The sequence below is a fragment of the Gymnodraco acuticeps genome, unplaced genomic scaffold (genome assembly GCF_902827175.1).
Source record: "Gymnodraco acuticeps unplaced genomic scaffold, fGymAcu1.1, whole genome shotgun sequence".
NCBI lineage: Eukaryota > Metazoa > Chordata > Actinopteri > Perciformes > Bathydraconidae > Gymnodraco > Gymnodraco acuticeps.
Genome location: NW_022989755.1, coordinates 2,901,467 through 2,923,685, shown reverse-complemented (window position 1 = coordinate 2,923,685; position 22,219 = coordinate 2,901,467). Strand labels below are relative to the sequence as shown.

The 22,219-nt window shown below is 41.7% G+C and overlaps 1 protein-coding gene across 19 annotated transcripts in view; it reads right to left on the bottom strand.

Annotated features, from left to right (window-relative positions):
• nrxn1a (neurexin 1a) overlaps nucleotides 1–22,219 on the bottom strand; it is a 57,796-nt gene that overhangs the window by 12,217 nt on the left and 23,360 nt on the right. For 10 of the 19 annotated variants that reach the window (XM_034212824.1, XM_034212818.1, XM_034212849.1 and 7 more), the window contains 16 exons: nucleotides 21,184–21,345; nucleotides 18,837–18,908; nucleotides 18,326–18,550; nucleotides 17,533–17,680; nucleotides 16,590–16,720; nucleotides 15,254–15,506; nucleotides 11,470–11,673; nucleotides 10,347–10,373; nucleotides 6,982–7,104; nucleotides 6,053–6,434; nucleotides 5,650–5,840; nucleotides 5,318–5,491; nucleotides 3,263–3,382; nucleotides 2,368–2,549; nucleotides 1,447–1,618; nucleotides 414–503 (listed from right to left, as the gene is read on the bottom strand). In XM_034212824.1, coding sequence (XP_034068715.1) covers nucleotides 414–503; nucleotides 1,447–1,618; nucleotides 2,368–2,549; nucleotides 3,263–3,382; nucleotides 5,318–5,491; nucleotides 5,650–5,840; nucleotides 6,053–6,434; nucleotides 6,982–7,104; nucleotides 10,347–10,373; nucleotides 11,470–11,673; nucleotides 15,254–15,506; nucleotides 16,590–16,720; nucleotides 17,533–17,680; nucleotides 18,326–18,550; nucleotides 18,837–18,908; nucleotides 21,184–21,345 — 2,656 coding nt within the window. The remainder of the gene's footprint in view (nucleotides 1–413; nucleotides 504–1,446; nucleotides 1,619–2,367; nucleotides 2,550–3,262; nucleotides 3,383–5,317; nucleotides 5,492–5,649; nucleotides 5,841–6,052; nucleotides 6,435–6,981; nucleotides 7,105–10,346; nucleotides 10,374–11,469; nucleotides 11,674–15,253; nucleotides 15,507–16,589; nucleotides 16,721–17,532; nucleotides 17,681–18,325; nucleotides 18,551–18,836; nucleotides 18,909–21,183; nucleotides 21,346–22,219) is intronic. The other 9 variants (XM_034212898.1, XM_034212942.1, XM_034212914.1 and 6 more) reach the window with 3 other exon arrangements.

Below are 22,219 nucleotides of genomic sequence, written 5' to 3'. Positions count from 1 at the left end.
CAAATTTACATAATTCTTCCGTGTCACAATACTTTACATATACTTTAATTTACATTTTAGTTTTCAACATATAATCTTTAATAAATGCTTTATTTTTTACAATTTGATAAAAAACAGAATTATTTACCAGTCTTAATAAAGCATCTTTTATCAGTACTTTTACTATTTTCTGATTTATTCACATTTATATCTCTCCATCGTCCCTTTAACCTGATATTATCAGATACACACTAACAAGATACGTTCACAGGCACTACAGTTTACACAGTATTACACACTACAGCTGCCCAACTTTTAAATACTAGTTATGGATTTATTTTTAGATGTTAGTTGATGGTGCACAATAACGTATATTCAACTGTCTTGTATTTTTTAAGCTCAAAGTTTTAAGGAATTTTAATCAGGGTTTTTACCTTTGTCGAGTAGCCAATCGTCAACTACTCGACCGAGCCGATAGGGGATTCGCTGTCTGGCGATGGCCAGGCGCTCGTTATCAATGTTGCCTTTAATTTAGAGATGAAAACACAGTAGTAATTACGCACATCCATACGTGGTACAGGAGCTGGATACAAAAAGAACAGCAATGAAAAGAAAGTAATGGTCTGCTCATTGTTAGCATGTCACTGCGTTAAGGTGAGCTTTATGTGCTAAGAGAAGAGAATTTAAATTCATTACGTTTCCAGTGAGCGGACTCTTACTCTCTGTTCATTGGGTTTAATTTAAAGAGACATTTCAGGGGTTAACATCTGAAAGAGCACAGGGAAATAATGTTACAGCTGCCACATACTGTCTATATGACTGACTGAGTTTAGAGTTACATACAGGAAGAACCCTCACACACACCTCAACACAACTAGCATTTAGCATTTTAACTATCAGCTACCTGAAGCCTCGACCTCATTGCGTTAAAGACTGCTATCCTATATTACCACTTTAAATATAAAAACAAAAACAAATATAAAAACAAAAGGTATGTTCAACAAAATACACTTTTTATTCTTATTTTTTACTCTCTAGTTAACCATTTAAAAAAGTACGACATGATTTTAAATTATTGTTTGTCCAAAGATGCACCAACTGTTATTATTTTCTTTTATGGTGAGAAAAACAACTGACACCCGAATTGAATATTTTCATAAATTACCTTTAACGCTATTTAACAGTCCTAACATGATACATATACAAGCTATTGAAAAAACTATCTTGTTTTATGTTTTAAAAAGTCACGTTTCATTATCAGATCACTCATATTTCATTTCAAACACAATAACATCAAACAAAGTTGCAATTGTATTTCTCAAACTCAGTGTTTGGATATAAACATTTATAGGATGTGATTCACCAATCAGGAGCTTGGCTGATTTTCTAAGGTGTAGTTAGCTCTGTCCCGGGACAGGCAGTGCTGTGGTGGGATTGGGGGGTTGGGCTGATGTGGGCGGGGCCTACCTGAGGGATAGCGCTCGATGACTGGCAGGTCGTCCAGTTGAAGGGTTGCATTGCCTCCGCTGCGAGTGAATCGAATTATGTGATACTTTCCATCGTTGACAAACTTGGAGCTCTCCTCGATGTTGATGTCATCAGTGCCGACATTAAACACTACTCTAATGTTGCCTTTGTCCTGAGGAGGAGAGACACGAAAAGGGATATCGTTTCTTTGTTTGTTTTTCAGGACTCGGTTTATTGTGTTTAATAAATCCTAAAAATGTGTGCTCCCACTTGTTGCCTGTGAACTTGTGTCCGGGATTACTACTGCATATGTAAAACAAGTTGTATAAAACATTTTGATGCTCAAGAGCACTCAGAGGATTGCCTCAAGTGTTGCACGAGTCAGCGTTAGTTTGGATGGAAGAGAAAAAGCTTGAAAATCTGAAATAAAACTGGGGGTGGATTAAGAACACGGGATGTCTGTAACCCGCTGCTCATCTCAGCTTTAGGCTGTTGGTCAAAGGCTAAACTAGTCTGTTTAGCAGAACACTCCTGAATCTTTGATTCTGCAGCGGAGTTGCATTGTTTGAAATGTATTGACAAAAACAAGGATTAGTGATTTATTTAAATTTTTTATCTCTGGTTTTGCTGCATTTGTTTCGACTGCTCCCCCACTTTTTAAAAAACTGTCCAATGTGAGTCCAATTATATTATTGGAATACAATCCTGTTAGTTTCTCCGGTGCCATTTAATTTCTTTAGACAGCCATTTTGTCCAGATCCCTCTTTTAAAGAAGATAATGGTTCTCAATGAAGAATGTATGATTAGTATATACATTGATATCAGGGAAGAGCAACATGTAAATCAACTTTAATGATTCATAAGTATGAAAAGAAACATTCTTCTTTGGGATTGTATTTGAATGCAGGGGTGTGCACTTACTATCTGCAGCTGAAGGTAGTCTCCGAGACCAGACGCGCTGTCAACCCGCAGCAGAGTGGCGTGTTTCTGTTGTGTGCTGAACCCCAGGGCCAGGCGGTCTGCTCTGGTGCTGGGACGCTCATTAGGGGGCCACGTGTAAACCACCACGCCTCCATCACGGCCAAAGATATAAGTGGTCCCAGCTGTCCCACACGGATAATTTTGTTTATATGCAAGCATGTGGATATGCCATACACCGTTCTATCTGGCATCAGATTGTACTGCAGATGGCATCTATGCTTTTTCTCTGCTAAATGTTTAATACACAAGTAATAATACAACTGAAATGTCAGTTGACTGGCCCTTAACACTTATCTGGTTCCTCGTACATTCTGAGAAAGTATATCCCAGAATACTTGGTAACGTTACTGCAGGAGGCTGACTGCAAAATGTAACTCATAACAATAACAGCATTCAATGGTACAGTAGGACTCGCTGCAGGGTGACTCAATAATCATCAAGTGTGTTCCTCGAAAGGCCGCTGAGGATAATGTGTTAATCGTGTCGTGTAACGAGGGCATTATTACAGAGAATTACAATAACCAAACTGGACATTTAGCAGGTGCTGTTTTTGTGCCACTTATGAATCAACAGTTGACAGTGCCCTCACCTGGTGGCTCTGATATCATGCACACAAAAACATGTTTGATTCAGCGTTTCCAACCAAAGCATGTGATTGCATAGATTTGAGACATGCAGTTATATATTAAGGTGTGTTTTCTGCAGTTTAGAGACATTTAGAGTGAGGATTGACGCATAGTGTTGCTATAGATTCTACAAAATGTGTTTATTTAACATTCTTAGTGCAGCCGTCCACACCGAGTGCTGAGGGAGATAATGGAAAGCAGAGACTCACCATCATTGCATAGCGGCCCAGCATACGACGTCATGCTGCAGTCGCAGGTGAAGCCCTCCCACTGCTGCAAACAAACTCCCTGATTTGAACAAGAGTCTTCTTGACATGTAGTGCTGGGACCTGCAGTGACAGAGAGGTGGTGGTGGGGGGGGAGTTGCAAAAGTCAGGATACATACTTTTATGATTTTGTCTGGAGCCCATTGTTTTTTCACAACAGTATGCCAGTACTGTCTGGTTATTTTTTAGACCGCATTTCCTTGAGACATTTTGGGTAGACTGTTGTTGTGCTGCAATGATGTTATGATTAGTAGTGTTAGTAGGAGATCTTTATGAGACTACGATATGGTGGATAGGCTCCCATTCTTTACACTGACAAAATATGCTTGATCATGATTATAAACTGAACCAAAACTGAACTGGAATCTGTGTTACGAGGTGATAAGAGCCAAAAATGTGGAGAGCATGCAGGAGGTGAGCCTGGATGAGTGGGGCAAGGACAGGAGGAGCGGTTAAACATAAGAAGGCAGAGTTATGTTTAAAGGCCTTCATCTCAATACTCTCTCTTCAGCAGTCGGTCCCCGTTTACTCCACGCCTTGTGTTAAAAACACACAGGAGGACAATGACTACATTTACATGCCCACTATTGTTACACTTTATTCTGAATTTGGCAATACTCACAATTTCACAAGTCATATATGGTTTGAACATACGGAATAAGGCCTTTTCTGAATGTAGCATTATCAGATTAAGAAATATGTGATATTATTCAGGTTTTACGAGCCTTCTTTGTGAAGAGAATACAATTCATTCAGAATATGCATCCTTATTGTGGTTTTAACTTTAGTTATGTTCATTTTATAAAAACATGCCAGAAAGAGAAGCCCCATTTCTATTCGGAATAAAAAACACACCTACTTTTAAACATCATCGAAGAATATGAACAGGTTTTTAAATATTCCTAAATAATCGCTACCTCGTCAAAAAGGTGGCTGATGTAATGAAAGAGGGAATGTTTGCACAGTAAAATTAGTATGCCCCCAATGGAAAAATACAGAAACAATCCTATTTAGATGCCTGCAATGGTAATATGAGTTAATTATTTATTTTCATTAGCCATTTAAATTGCTTAATAGGAATATTGTCTATTTCAGAATAAGGGCATCAAATGAATATTTAGTGCATGTAAACGCAGTTAAAGCTCTAAACTTAGTTCTCTTTTGATGTATTTTTAACATGAGGCGTGGAGGAAAGGGTGTGAAATGATTCACAAATGGAGTATTGAAGGTTAGGTTGGGAGTCAGTAGGAGGGTTAGACAGCATGCTGCTAAGCAACCCGGGTGGTGGAGCTGTGTCGACTCAGGTCGGGCGGTGGTGATGTCACTACTGTGATGAAGTCACTACGGTGGCTAGGAGAGGACAGGTCACCTTTGACCTTTGACTCTGGATCACTGTGATCCACACAAGACTGGACACCACTGGGTAGTTTCAACACACACACACATACATACACACACCCTCACACACACACACACACACACACACACACACACACACACACACACACACACACACACACACACACACACACACACACACACACACACACACACACACACACACACACACACACACACACACACACACACACACACACACACACACACACACACACACACAAGGTTTTTTCCACTCTCATACACGTGTCTCACATGCTCACACAAAGCGATATACCTTGCAAGTCAGCTTTCATCAATGTAACTTTTGTCAGCCAAACAAAAAAGCAAACAAGCAAATTAAGTTAGATGGTTAGTCAATGCACACAGATGCCTGTGAACTGTAGAAAGAGTGGAAGAAAGAGAAAACACAATGTGCAGAAAGATCGAGGAGGAGATGAGAACCAAAAGAGTAACATTTACATAGAATAGACCAAAAGCTGGGTTAGTGGGTTATCCAAATCACACAGAGCATGAGGTAAATGGAAAAAGAAAGAAAAAGCAGAAGGGACATGGGACCGGGACAGATCTACGGTTGTGATTTCCGAGTTTGCACCTCACCTTCACAGCCTCTCTCCACCTGTCCAATGGTTGCAAGTGCATCAGCCAAAAGGTCAGGGAGTCGGCCATTTAGATCAACTGTTGCTAGGCAACCCTGGAAGCCCTCGCGGGAGTGGACCAGCTTCGGCAGTTCTCGGTACATCTCTTTGGAGACGCCCCCGATGTACAGGTCACCTGGGGATGATCAAAACAATGAATCAATATATAAAACATGTGTTATTTATAACAGAGAAAAAAGATACATACACAGTAGAACTGTGTATGTATAAGTAGTTAAGTACATGTCAGCTCCTGTTGTTGAGGTGTTATCACTGCTTGTATTTGTTGCATACCCTTTAAGTCGAGGTTCTTGGCACCCATGGTGGTCTGCGTGGTGACTTTGGTGTCAATCTTGACCGTGTGGAGATTGTTAGTGTCTCTGGAGATGTGTACGTTGTGCCAGTGGTTATCATTTAGAGGACTGTTAGAGTTGCCCTTGATCAGGTGTGCTCCATTGCCCAGGTCAGAAATGTAGTGTAGGTAGCTAGAAAGGGAACCAAAAAGAAGAGAGGAAAGAAAAAAGACAAATTAATCATATTCATAATGAAGAACAACACAGGGTCATACACTTCAGGGCATCTGTCTTCAAGAACCGTAATTAATTAATTAATTAATTAATTACCATTAACACATATTTAACTGCATATTAATAATTTCCTTTGCAAGACATTGAGTAATGTAAATACCACAGCTCACCCTTTAACTAGCTCTATCACAATGAAGTCGTTGCCGTCTCCCCTGTTGTAGAGGACCAGGCCGTCGGGGGACGTGGTCTTGAACTGCATGAAGACGTGCATGGAGTAGTAGGCCTGCAGCGTGGGCAACGTGACAAAGCTGGAGCGGGAGCGGAAGGTGACGGGGTCAGCCACGATGCTCTTATAGCCAATAACAGCGTTGAGCTCGCAGTAGTCGATGTCGCCGTTCTTGCACAGGTCAATGTAGGGCATGCCGTTCAATGTCAGGCCCTGAAGGTGGCCGATGAAATTGGAAGGCACGGCAGGCATGAAGCGCTTCTCCGTCACAATACCCGTCTCCACATTGTGGAACTCCAACTGGGTGTGGTCGCCCGCCATCTGACCTGGTGGCGGGTAAACTTCAGAGGTGAGGGCTACGGACACTTGGGTTTCAAGTGGAACTGTTCCAACAATAAAGCTAATTCTCATCCTATTATGTAAACAGTTGAACTAACAGTGATCACAAACTAATTTCAACTGCGAACTTTCCCAAAAAGTATATAGAAAGTATTAATGCAGATTGCATATATTTTATGAATATTGCAAGATCATAATCATTGGTAGAACTTTATTTCCCACAATGATCGCTGTGTAGTCGTAAAATGTTCAGAAGCAGACAAAGTATGGTCCATACGACACCTTATTCTATACTAGTGTTTTGATGTACAGTTATGATTAAAAGTCATTATTCAGAATAATTAACTTACACAGGTACAGAAGTTGTCTAATTTTTTTTTATAAATCCCTTAATATTGGTTTTTTAGCATAACATACAATTAAAATCAACCAGGAATGTGTCAGATAGAACATTTGTATACAAAATACAAGCAGATGAGATTAATTTTATGGTGAAAATCTAAAAGGGATAAAAGGTAATGCTGCTGTGGTTACCTTCGACAGGCTGCAGGTCGTCTACGGTGAGTTTCAGGCCCTTGCCACGCCGGACTACTCTCACCGTGTGCCACTCATTATCATTGAGGCCCAAGCCCGCAAAGATGGTCTCTGGACCTTTACCTACACATAGCCCAGAGCACCGTTAACATAATGCACACAGAGGTGGAGAGAGACAAATAGAGACAGGCAGAGCAGGTAGAAATCCAGAGACAGAGACAGAAGAAGAAGCCAGGCAAGTTGAATTCAAATTTAAGGACAGGAGGAAGGGAGGAAATGGAGGGAAATAGCTGAGGAAAGGGGGAACCATACATATCCTGGGGAGACGAAAAACCTGTGTCAAAACAAAGATAGACAGACAGGTGACTTTGCAGATACAGCGGGATGGATGATGTGACACAGATACACAGAAAGATTAACATACATTGATGCCTAAGATGGAGACTGAGTCACACAGGCCTACACTGAGAAAATCCATCTGTGGACACATCACACAGCAATGATGACCACCTACTTCCCACACATGCAGAGACAGCACATTTGCACCCCCATGACTCCTTAACTGCCCTTGCACATTTAACATATAATAGCCTGTGTCCATATGCAGGGTCTTCCCTTTGTTTCTTCACAAGACTGCACTACCGCAACATGACTCATGATGGCACTAGACACACAGCGGATCAGCAGAGAGCTCTCCAAGGTGCTGATGTGCAGCAGGATGGAAGAAGCTGAGCTGTCCTCTCATGATGTCTCTCTCTCTGCATCTACCAGCTCATATCTTCACATAGTCCACTGCACACATTTGACAGACTCACTGTCCCTAAAACCTGGGTGTCCCCTAGCTCCTGCTCACTACATGCACCCTACCAACCTTGAACACAACACCCACCATCCCCCCAAACACACACACACACACACACACACACACACACACACACACACACTCACACACACACACACACACACACACACACACACACACACACACACACACACACACACACACACACACACACACACACACACACACACACACACACACACACACACACACACACACACACACTCCATCTTCCTCCAAGCCCTGTTGATTTGAGTCAGCCTGCTTATAGTGACCTATAGGAGGTAATGATGGGGGAGGTGAGAAGTAAACTGACCCGAACGGATTCTGCTGCAGAAAATGTCAAGCTTGCCTTCATCACTCATGGAGGCAGGCAGGGGCGCACACACACACACCCATATAGGTAGAGAAATAAAGGGAGGCTCGCTGACATACAAACAAAATACGAAAAGTCAATTAAAATACTTCAATGTGTGTGTGTATTTGCAAAGCTAAAATAGTGTGTTCAGAGAGGACACAGGGTTCCCCTGAGGAGACTCAGCTGTGCTCTGGGCATGAGCATCTCATCCTTTTACCATGGATCACTGCCTAACACTGAGTGAAGGAGAGAATATGTGCATGTGTGTGTGACTTAATAAGTGTGTGTGTGTGTGTGTATTTTTGCATATGTAGCCAAATAATCAAAGAGCAGAACGCAGTGAGAGTGAGGCAGTGATCTGTGTCAACCTGGGAACACGGGGAGGCAAAAATACATGCGGATAAACACATAGACAAAGTCACACACACACAAAGTCACACACACACACACACACACACACACACACAACACACACACACACACACACACACACACACACACACACACACACACACACACACACACCACACACACACACACACACACACACACACACACACACACACACACACACACACACAGCACCAATTTTGGGTCAGTGCTAACAATGCGTTCAGCTGCATGTTGAGCTTGGTTTAAAGTAAAGCTAGTAGTGGTGGCTGTGGCGGGCAGCAGACAGTCTGAACATTGCTCTGTGATGTGAAAAAAGAAAAAAGAAAAGTGACAAAAAGGAGTTGTTTGTAGCAATGCAAATGCAATTCAAATCAAAAGACACAAGCTAGTGGAGATTATAAGAGCGGGATAATGAAAACAAAACGACTAAAAGCGTTTCATATTTCACTAGCTCCCAATAACAAATGGCTTTTCTGCTGGATGAGCCTTGAATCACTCCCATGCCGAGGCTTTTATTTGACTGCTGAGTGGACTCTTCCAATGGTGCCTGGCTGTTTAATATTTGTATATCAAATGTTTAATTTATTGTATGCACAACGGTGTGCCAGAAAAGTGGCTGCCTACTTAAATGTTCATTGAGACAACCGGTCTAAAATTGTCCGACAGACATGCGGGATAACAACAGTGCTGTGTGGCTAATAGGGTTTCTATGGCAACTGCAGTCGTCCATTTCACCACCTCTTTGCCGCCACAGAGCATTCGTCTCTCTCCCTCCCTCTCCCTCGCTTTCTCTGTGGTCGTGACAGAGAGAAACTCCACGTGAGGGAATTAAACTTCATCAGGGATTCAGCTCCACTCACAGCAGCATGAACAGAAATCATACACACTCGTTCTCACACAGGATAACACACCTAAACAAACACACACACACACACACACACACACAGATGGGCAATGAAGAGAATACAAAATGCAAAGGCACTCACACACAAGCACACCCTAAATACTCTAAATGAAACATTACCCCAAAGTCCCTCATGTACAGTTGAGAAAGAAAACAACAAGCAAACAAAGAAAGCAACCAGACAGCCGTTGGGATGAAGGTGCGTTGGGGAGAAACAGAGCGATAACATGTCTTTTGTCTCTAGCATGAAGGAGAAGTAATTACCCCGCAGCTCTAAGTTACATTCATCCAGCAGCTACGCTTCCCAACGTACCTAATTTTACCTGAACACCTCATCTTTAGCTTCTCTCCTTCTCTTCTTTTTTTCCCTCCCCCCTCCCTTCCTCCCCCACCATCCTCTCTTCCGTCTATCCTTTTTTGCTAAAATGGCCGACCTGGAAAACCCTGGCCCTCAGCAAAAATCGCTCCACTCCTGTGGTGTAGCTGAACATGCACAAACACGCATATGTGCACCTCCGCCTGTCCAACACACACTCACGCACACACACATATATGCACACACACACACACACACACACACACACACACACACACACACACACACACACACACACACACACACACACACACACACACACACACACACACACACACACACACACACACACACACACACACACACACACACATATATGCACACACACAGGGTACAAAGACATGTTGAATAACGGATTATGATCAGATGGACTAAAAACACAGAGTGGGTGAAAAATGGTCAGACAGACACATTAACAAAAAACACACACATTGTCACGCACACTCAGGAGGAAAAGGAAGGGGGGGGTTAGGTGAGATGGAGGATCACTTACTGGCTGTACAGTTTATCCTGATACAGTCTGGAGGGAGAGCAGAGCAGAGGGTTAATGCTGCACACATACACATGTTCCCCACGCCCTGGGGACGCACACATCGACACACCCTGCACGCCACGCATTATATACAAACTGCTGAGAAAACACACACTCTCCTTTGTCACAAGACCTCAAGCTTGACTGTGTATTTTCTTACAAAATGGAGTTGCAAAACGCAATTTTAGAGCCAATAAAGTGTGAAAATTAGACTGTTACATATTACAAGGAGAGCGGTGTGTCCCAGCACGAGCAGCGTGCTCATTGGCTGCTCTGGCCTGAGCGACAGTTTCAGTCACCAATCAAAAGCACCAGGAGACTGAGATGGGTCATGTGTGTCAGTTTGTCTGATGACATCGAACACATCCCATAATTTTTGTCGCCCATCCAGAGCACAAATCTCCGTGAATGGTCGGAAGATTTAGCCCCACTATTAGAGGGCTTTTTTTTTTACCCATGATGCATTGGTGTGTCGAGTGGCGTCAACCACAGAAGAGACGTGGCTGCAGACAACCAGAGACCAACACATGCACCCCTCTGTTAGTGTATGTGTGTGTTAGCATGAGAGTGTGTTTGAACTCATGTGAAAGTGCTTGGCTGGTCGGAAGAGTGTTTAAAAGTCGCAATTAAGTGTGGGGTGTATTATTTAAGTGTGTGTGTGTGTGTGGTTTGTGAGTCTTTGTATTGATTGTTGAAGGGATGCACAGGTCCACTGGGAGTGAGCAGAGAATGCAGCTTTAGGCTTGACCCTCTGTTCAACACAAAAACAATACTGCTAACCTTTAACTGTTTATTGTGTTTGTGTGTATTCTTTATAAGGCTTTATATACACCATTAAGTCCATACACATTTTAAAATGTTACTGCAGAAAAACCTGTGAAATCCTTGAATACAAGATATTTGCAACATAATTATCTGAATGACTTATCAAGAAGAGTGCTACTCACAAGGGACAATATATTATTTATCAACATTTAATGACATTCCTATGCAAGAAAAAGCCAAGAGGCCAGTTTTAGCTGCATTCCTCTGTGTGGAAATCAAAACAATGAGATTGTACATGTTTGTGTGCACGTGTGTGTACCTAGGTTGACAGTGAGTCGGACACGGCCCCCATCCAGCTCCAGACGAAGGGTGTCTGCGGAGTTACGGGATGTGGTTGCCATGAGAACCCCGTAGGCCCGCTGGGAGCGAAAGCGTAGCGAGACGTCCTCCGCCTCGGTGTGCATCGCCACAGGCAACTGCACCTTCATAAACTTACTGCCGTCGTACGACAGGATAGTCGCATCTGTGCAAGACGGGGGGGGGGGGGGACAAGAAACGAGTGAGAGAGGAAGAAGGCAGAGGAAGGCAGAGGGAGACGGTGATGGAGAAGAGTGAGGTGGGTGGACACATTCAAAAGAAACAGTAACAGATTGACAGGGAGAAAACACACAAGGTGGGAGGAGACAAAGGACATTTGACGTTGAGTGAATCAGATTTAAAACATGACAAAGTATGTTGCAGTGTGCTTACACTCCCTTGTTCCCCCGCCGGCCACGTCATGTTCAAACTCAAAAGCAGCTTCAAAATTACTCCATCACTTAATTCATCATCACTCCCTCACGAAAGGGGATGTAAAAATAGCTGCAGCTGGTTGGCCGGTTGAATCAGAATGCATGGCGGTGAGTGTGTTAGCCTCCGCCGCTGACATCCCAGACCCTGGAGTCATAATGTAACAGGCTCAGGTGATCCCGCTTTAATGTCTTTTGCATACTCATTTACATATTTATAATCTTCTCTCCATGCTACCTGCTGGGGCCAATCCCCAACCGCTAAACTGTTTACCTCTGAGAACCCTGTTTTTTATTGGCCAATTACATACACAGCTAAACACACTCTCTGTGTCTCTATCTCTCGTTCTTCTTCCCTTCTTCTTATATCTCTCTATTGCATTCCTCCTTTGCTTTCTCTCCCTTTTGCTCTCCCTGTTTCCGTGGGAGACGGTTAGAGCAAAGGCAAAAACAAGAGAACAGGAAGAGAGGGAGGCCTCATGAATACTGATGAGCTGAGAAGGAGGGAAAGAGGGAGATAGTGTGCGTATGTGTGTGTGCGTGCATGTCAGAATAAGTGAGTGAATTTAAGTGTGAACAGAGGAGGGTTTAGTAAAGTGAGAGCAGGGGGAGAGAAAATAGGGACAGAGCAAGACAGATAGAAAGGAGGGGGGAAAGGGAGAAGAGCTCTTGGCTAAAATGCAAATTAACCCTCATTAACTTGAGGAAAAAAGGAGGTGGTTGGCCTGTTATATCACAGATAACATGACTAGCAGACACACATATACCCGCCCAAGCACACTCCAACACACACACACACACACACACACACACACACACACACACACACACACACACACACACACACACACACACACACACACACACACACACACACACACACACACACACACACACACACACACCACACACACACACACACACACACACACACACACACACACACACACACACACACACACACACATTTCCGATAAGGGAGACAGCTGACTAAATTTTCCTCACCGCAGCACCTGACTCACAAACAGGAAAATAGAGCAGGGGGGTTGGTGAGAAGAAAGTATGGAAGCCCATTAATGCCAAAAAAAATAAGCTGTGTTGCAATCCGTCACATTTTCTGACACCTGTAGCTCACACCAGATCTGCCTTTCAAACTGAATAAGTAAGATAATACGATATTATGAATGTTTTTGTTGGTAATGACTCCGTTTAAATAAAGACAATGACAATATATTATTACCTCCCCTCCCTGTGTTACTCAACTCCATATGTTATTATTCAAAACAGTTATTTCTTACTTTTAATTCAATCATTTAGATTTATGAGCTTATAATTTTGACTGATAATTTTTGACTGAGTATCTTGTAATTTTGACTTTCCTTATTGTATTTTTTATTTTTGTTCATCAATCCAAAAGGTGAGTTGTTTGAGAGCTAAATTAAATAAAAACGTTAAGAAGTTTTGTTCATTCCAGCTGTAGATTGACTTAGAAAGGAGGGTCAAAATATGAAGATTTGATTATACTGGGTTTTAAAAACATTGTAAAAATGCGTTTTGAAAGATTATAGAAATATATTGGCCTTTTGGTGGTGACAAATTAAGACCAAACCCTTTGAAGAGTTAAGATAAAATTCTTAACATTGTATCTATTGTGTTCTCTTCCTGCCAGGAGTTGGCTTTCATACATAAAGCAGGACAGCACAAAACAAATGAAGCGTGAACAGCTAGTGAGCAGGAGGAAAGAGCTGAAATGTGTTAAGGGGTGTGCAAATGTGTCGCTAGAAATATGTGTGTGACTGCTCTACAAAATAAAAATTCATCTTGGAGCCAGAGCGTGGCGACCATCTTTGTTCATTAAAGAAGAGAGAGTGGGAACAAAGGCGAGAGTGAGAGAATGAGGGAGGGAGAAAAAGGGAGGCAGAAACCGCAGGTAGAAGGCGTAAACACGGCCAATCACTCTCTCCATCTGCTTCTCCATCTGTGCTTCCTTTAATCCACTGAACCACCAGTTAGTGACCCCTCAGTGCACACAGAGAGGGATGAAAAAAGACATAGAGGAAAGGGAGACGGAGCTAAGAGAAGGAGAGGCAGTGCATCGCCACGATAAACCTACACTGCGGTGGTTTGTCCTCAGAAATAAAACATTTTCATATCAACCCCTTGCAGAAAGTGTACGTGTGTGCCCATATCTCCTGTAAGATGATTGTACATCACTTGAGACGCGTCAGCAGTTGTAGCACAAACAGCATTTCTTCTCTTCTTCTTGTCTGACTCCATCTTCGCTTCTTTCAACAAGCCTCTATCAGTCCCTCTGCCAATCTTTCCCACTTTCCACTTCTCTCCCTCGCCCTGAATTCATACCTTTTCTCATAACTCTCTCTCTCTGTCGGATTTTCTACTCCCATCTCCCATTCCTCCTCACCTGCTGTCATATGGCGGTTCAGGACCGGTGCTTCCACCCTCCTGTGTCACAGCTCCTGCTCCCTGCACATTTCCTCTCCCATCGATTCCCACTCCCTACATCCATAGAAGTCCAATAGTCCTGTCTGCAGCTCTGCATCCTCCTCTTCTCCTTCACCCCCTTTTCATCTTCTCCTTCCCCTGTCTGCAACTTACTACCCTCACTTTTACGCTTTGCTTTTAATAAAAGATAAACATAAAAGGTTATTGTCTTTTGTTGTTTTGCAAACAGACTCATTTTCTTCCTGACATTATTTTTCTATCACCACCTACTTCCTACATTCCATCCTCTTTTTATTTTGTACCTTCCTATTCTCCATCACCAGGGAGGAAGAGGAGGGTAAATTCACCTGAACTCAATCTGCAAGGCTTTTCATTTGGACAGTTTAGCCACATTTTTATGTGCCATAAATCTTTAAGATGGTACTTCTTGAGCGCACATCAGAGTAAGTACTATCAAGGTGATGTGATTTGTTAGGATAGACCTTTAAAAGGAAAAAAGTCTTGCTTAAATGTGTAATTATTTAAAGGTTAATCTCCCGATATAACTGGTGATTTAAAAATATATCTTAAGTGATTGATGGATGTTATTTCTGACATTAAACTTTCCACGCCATACAATCTGTCTTCTGTCACTCATCTCTGTGACATCACTCAGTGTTCTCAAACCAAAAAGTAAATGACAATGTCAGTATGACTGCCTTTTGCATCGTGACGTATTATGACTTTTTCCACAAAACCTTGCTGTTTGGTGACTGGAATTAGCCAGTGAAAATGTGGCATTAGAATTGTTGCCAAATTACAGTACAGGCTGCCACAGTGTTATTCTCATCCTCTTCACCGCGTCATTCTCACCTCTCTCGCAGGAGCGTCCCAGGTACCCCGTCCCGGAGCAGTCGCACACGTAGCGGTTCCAGCCCTCCCTGCAGATGCCGTTGTGCTGACAGGGGTTGGACATGCACTGTTTGGGCTGCTCTCTGGAGCACGAGGGCTTCACCCCCACCGCCCTCTGGGCCTCGGCCAACCTCCGGATGTCTTTACTCTGCCCGTCCACAAACAGATCTCTGATGCAGCCCACGTAACCGTAGTTCAACAGAGCCGTCCACACCTGAGGAGGGAGGACGCCAGGGGTTGAGGTTTTTCACAAGAAGAAATTTGACCACATCTGGCAATATTTAGTGAGGAACTGCTGTATGTTTAGTTTTAAAAAAGCGTGTTCAAAGCACAGTTAAAAAGTTGAAAATTCCAGCTATTTTTTGGCTTATAAAGTACACACGTTCACCCTCACACACATTTTTAAGATTAATAAGTATAAATTAGTCTGAAATTACTCTAAAAATCCCCTATTGAGCTTTTCCTCATATCTTCCTTAAACAGTGAAATTATGAAATAGAAAGCTAACACTTATCTGAACTTTGAGCTACTTTATTTAAATGGCGACTTTTATATTTATTATTTAAATTTTGTTTTTTTATATCTCTTTGAGTCTAAGTATTGTTAGTGACAAAAGGTTAACAAAATATATTTGAAAGGCTTGCAACCAATGACTACTCCAATCTAAATGATGTAATATAATCTAATCTGATTTGTAAAGATATGTCATGAAAGGATTTACATTTAATAAGCAGGGTCAAGGAAGCTAACACCACTGACTGGATCACTTTTTTCGTTACTAAATATTTGGGCGATTATTCACTAAATTAAATAGATGCTTTAAATTTGTGTTTAATACAATTATTGAAGAGAGTACAAATATGCATATCATCATTTTCGTGAGTTCAAGATAACATCAACAACTCAATATACTCAATTCACCATAATGTAATCCAATCCAATCCACTTTATTTATATAGCACATATTAAAAACAGAGGGTTTCACCGAAGTGCTTCACAGCAGACATAACATTATAATAAAATATAATATTACAATAATAGATAAAAGGCACACATAAGAATAGATACAAAGGCATACATTAGAATAGATAAAAGGCACATACTGTAAGGGCTATGGACAGACAAATAAAAGCATAACAATCGATAAAACATAGCTTAAATTGACTCGAAAGCGAGGGAAAAGAGGTGGGTCTTGTAAGACTAAAAGCATTCAACTCCACCTTTTCAGAAGCTAGAAGCAGAAACTTTGAGGGTAAATTACAACAGCACACACAAACACACACACACACACACACACCTCTGTAGGGAAGATGAGTCCAGCGCGCTCTTCAGGTAGCCCCCCGAGGTACAAAGTCTCGTCCAGATCCAGGATCTCACTGTCTCCCGGGGCCGTGTACGCTGTCCTCACACTGTTCACCGAGATGGTTCCTGGAGCCACAGCGAGGCATAAAAACAACATCAGTAATAGTTATGACCTTCATTGCGAACATCCTCATCACAATCACCACCACCACCACCACCATAATGACTACCATTATAATCTTTATCCTCATCATCATCATCATCATCCCTAGTACTCCTACTTACTTCTATAATCAGAAGAAATGGAAATATAAAAACTACACAGGCCACAGTAAGCTCCTTTAAGAACATGCTGATTTAAAAGTGCTATGTCCAACATTTTCTAACAAATAAATCATTAAAACGTTATTATTTAGACATTAGGACAGTTAAAGTGAACAAATGAGGTCCCAATAGAGAAGATTGGCAGCCTCTACTCTGGGTTTCTAGATTGTAATTAATACTGGCATAACAACTATCATTATATTGTGTTAGGACAACAAACTAAATCCTGTGATTGTACTGCATGTCAGAACTGAGATCAAACACATATAGGAAGAGACAACAGAAGACATTGTATGAGTATGTTTAACGCATCCCCCCACGTTAAGCATAGGTTTTATGTCAAAAGTGGTCAGAACTTTTCAAAACTTTAAGTTGACTACAGAAAGACAGATGCTGCCAATTGCTATAATTAGTCTCAGTATATTGGTGATTATATAAACATATTATAAAAATGGACAGAGCAATTTTATATAGATTTTTGCCTACACAGCACCCTTACAACCCAGTTAGATTTAAATACAGACAGCATCCGAATGGCCTTGCTCTCACCAACGCGCTATCCTCCCCCCCCTCCTTATCGCACGCCGCAGTCAGGGTTAGAGCGGTGAAAGTACCTGAGCGTCCGTCCCTCTGGAAGTCCACATGATACCACTCTCCGTCGTTGACCTTTCTGTCCATTGCCCTGGTCTTGGTGGTTCCTGAGCCCATGTCCAGCAGCAAGTACAAGTGCCCGTCCAGCATTTCAATGGCGAAAAAATCCACCTGCAAGTGAACAAGACACAGTATTAGTATTCTGTCAAAAGCAGGGATGTTGATGGCTGGCAATAAAAATGCTAATTATAGCTGCAAGTTACAATAAGGCAATGGGCTCCGGTTTAACCATTTACATTCAGGTTCTTTGTTGAATGCCAAATTAAGTGAAGAAAAGTAAATAGTTTAAAAACTATATTAGACATCAAGGGAATGGGAAGTTAAGGACTCTTTAGAGTTGTAACAGGGACAATCAGGAATTCAGTGGTTTCTAGAAGAGGAGGATGAAAAGCAAAATGTCTGACAGCCAGCTTGGATTTTAACAGCCACATTTAACAATAATGGGCAATCATTTATAATTGTACATATTTTTATGGTTCCCAGGAGTTGTATCCTAAAAACATTTATGATTCATTAATTTGATCCATGTACACATAAATCACATTTTTTATTAGTTAATAGATTGTTGAAGATACCTGCATAACCATTTGTGATTATAGTGATAGTTGGCATAGTAAGACTCTTACGAATTATGAACATTTTAAAAGTAATACCTGGTAAACATCAGCATTTAGCTAAAAGCAAAGCCTCACTATGTCAATGGTGTAGATTTAGACGGTGTGTTTTAAAAAAATATATACTGTATAATATTTTCACCTTGAGTGTAGGAGGCGTGCGTGGGTCTTTGCGTTCCTGCTGTCGGGGTTTGCCGTGGCTGAAAAGCATCAACCCGTTTGGCTCTGTGGTCCTGAAGTCGAACGAGATGGATCCCGCCTTCTTCGCTGACCACTTGCTCAGTGCCACGAAAGACTCAGGGGTGTCAAAGGTCACGGGGTCCAGCGTAGCCACACTCTCACACTTAAAGGACACCACCCCACTAACCTGGGACCAGAAAAGACAGTTAAGGGGTTTAAGCATTTAAAGCTGGGTTGTTAAACTGATGTCTTGTGAACATCAGGATCAAAATGGTTCCTTTGTAGCCTGGGAATAAAGCCAGTTTTTTTCAAGCTGTGAACATGACAACCTGCCAAACATATAATACCATTTTCTTAAAATTAATACAGTATAAGTCCCACAGTGCCTTTCAGGAGCTTCTGAAAAAAAAGATGTCTCTGTATAAGAGGATAATGTGTCTGCTTAAGTTGTACATTGTGTTGAAAGTACATACCTTCATCTTTGGGTCTCCCTGTTTAGCCAGTTTCGACAGCTCCAACCGTACGTCGTTGTTCTTGTACACCACCTGGAGCGGGACAAATAAAACGATAAGATATTCAGGATGAAGACTTTTTCTTCACCTCTGGTCAATAGATGAACCCTACAGTGTAAATATTGCAGCACAGAATTTGACTATTGTAATCTTTGTTTAATTGAAGCTAGCAAAAATACGCTTTGATTGACCTTTCCAGAGGTCAAAAAAAGAAGAGAATGCTGAAAAGATAAAGAGGGAACAAGGCACTTTATATATGGCCAGACATCCATTAATATTTAAGTCGGGAAACGTATAAATGTTCTGTTCTTTTTTTATGAAAGTGACAACCTTAAGAGCAGCGAGCCACTCATCTTTTGATAACACATTTTTCCCCGCCACTTGAAAGATTGCCTTTACTTTCTCTCTTCTTTCCTTCTCTGTTTCACTCTTTCTCTTCCCTTACACAGAACGCTCTCTGGCTGAGCAGCATGAGTGTAAAAAGAGCCTGCTAGTGCTGAGCATTTTGATGTTGAGAGAGACAAGCACACAGGCTCTGCTTTATTTATCCAGACCTCTTTTTTGACTTGTGAGCATCTCAGTAATATTAAGAAAAATATTCCTCCGTATGACTTTTTTTTTACCTCTGTTCTTGTTTATCATGCACTTTTGTTGTGCGTAGTGCGTAGGGCAAGGGAGGGTGGTTCTGCAATAAAAGTGCTGCAAGTGTGCAAAACGGTGTTAGCGTGCGGGCACCCGCATCAAATGCACAAAATGGTTGCAGCCGTGATCGTTCATGTGTGTGATTCACTGCATACATCTTAATTTGCTCACACGGATGATCATATCATCGTATTAAATATGTAAATGTGCCAGTGGAGGGTTCACTCTGACAGCGGCAGCCTCGTTTAAACGCCATCAGTCATAATGAAGCAACACAGAGCGCATTCACCACCGATACAGATAGCTCTCTGTTTGGCACGTCATCTGTCGGCTTGTTTGCTTGTTTGTTTATGCCTCTGTGTGAGTCTGTTCGAATGAAAGAGAAACTCAGACATGGTGTGAATATAATGGATGTTAGGATGTATTTAGGGGTTATGTGTTTCAGGTGCTGTATATGCATCTGTATATTTATTTCTGCTCGACTATTTCTGTCTGTGTGTGTTTTGGTGGGTATATTCGTGCATGCACACAACAACCTAAGTTTGCGATTATGTGTGTAAATGTGTGTTTTCGTCCGTTTGTCATGTGAGTTTTGGTTTTTGCAGTGTGTGGTGCGGCCCATTTCAAGCACAGCGGATGGATGGAGCGTCTCTGTGGCGTAGCTAATTAGCATTTTAGCGCTTAGTGCTGTATCTACTCCCTCAACGACACTCATCACTGATTCTCTCTGATGCTGGGAAGGGTGTGTGTGTTTGTGTGTGTCTGGGAATGTTTGTATGAGTCTGCCAAATGGCAGCATTTTCTGTGTGTGTGCGCTTCTGAAAACCTAGATGTATACATTAAGCTGTGCAGCTTGTAATTGTAGAGTGTATAATTGTTTGTATTGTTTAATATTCAGTCAAATTATATTGTGAAGAAATTATTATGTGGAGATAAAATTCTCCTTTAATTAAGTCTAAATTAATCATTCTTCGCAAATTGTAGTTATAAACAAGCATTACTTATAAGTCGTTACATTACTTACATGTTTTGTTTAATACAAAGCAATTGGGCTATTTTATTTGTGTTTATGCAAACATCTTGATACTGAAAAAATTATCTCATTAACCCAATTGTGCCAATTGAATTTACTTCAGTAAACATGTTCTCTGGGCTTGCCTAAGCGCAAATCAGAAAATATATTCAAAATCGGTCAAAACGTTTGTCTGAAGAGTGACTTTGTTTAATTAAACTATATTTATTGTTTGGGAACATGGGACTACTGTTTCTTATGAATGTTTCATTATATCTTTCTTAAAGAAAACAGTAGTCCCATGAGCCCAAAGACAAGATTATGTTATGATAAGAAAGAAGCTGGTTCAGACGTTACAAGGAGCACAATCAAGTATTAAATCAAAGATAGGCACACGTATGCACAAAATAATCAAATGGAAGACATCACATAAACACAGAATTGCACCAATACTTGCCCAAATTATGTCTGTGGCAGATTTAATTAAGTTTGACCAATCAGAACAGGAGATGTGGCATTGTTCCTTATGATAATAATAATAATAATAATAATAGTCTCATGCACAAATGGGTTAATACCATGTCATATCAATAGTAAGAGCATGTCAAACGTGTTATATACTACACACATAGGTGATTCATGCATACATCCCACCTCTTTGAGACAGCCCATGAAGTTATTGCTGACTGGAGAACCAGGCAGGTCAGCAGTGCTGGGGCTCCCCCCCACGTAGAAGAAGTCGTCGGAGCCCAGCATGGTGTAATCCTCCTGGGTGTAGCCAGTGGTGGTCAGGATGCCGTCCACAGAGATGGTCACCTACACAACAAAGCACAGGGAAAGGACACGCTATATACTCACACCAAATAGCAGCGCTAAGTGCTAGTTAGGCGCTGACCAGCCAAATTAGCCCCCGTTACTCTGGTAACCAGTGTGTATGCATTGTGCTTGGGAGAAGGCCTGATTGGTTTGGGGTATTGGCTAGTTGTGCTGTCAGGACTTTGTTTTGGTGTGGATCAGTGCTATCTGTGGGGTGTAAATGAGTCGTGCTGCCTCTCGCCTTTGCTGGTACATTAGAAATATGTTTCCAAATGCCACTTTTAGTTATATACTCTGAAGCTTCATCTACCACTTGTGCACTATGAATGGATTCAGACTACTTGGTCTGACTGCTTCTGCCTGTCTAAGTCTATTGTGCAGAATGATAACTAGGTGTGTTATTCATACAGATTCACTGATAGTCAAAGCTTCAGACTGTGACTCTTCACACAAACTACAAAGCCAATCAGCTACTCTGTCCCTGCATTGTTCTGACTTTACAAAACCGACAAAAAGACACAATGTCTGCAGTGTTGCATTAACGGGCTAACCACATCTTCTATGTCCGCTAATTCAACTTTTACATTATTAGTGTCCCTCCTTATATCTCTGCCTCAAGCAGGAGATGCAGATGTACCTCCTAATACACTAACAACAGCTTCCCTTAATGCCCCACTTAAGTGGACCTGACGCTAGTGTTCTTATAAATTAACCAGCCTATTCTGCTGTATAACAGCCTGTATGGGGCTTTTAGCTAGCACTGGTTCCCAACCCTGTCACACTTAAGTCACAGTTAGTGGTATGTTATGTTATCACCCTGATGTCCTACAGTACATTACTGACCATGTTCAACTGCCCATAAAGATTGTGAGCA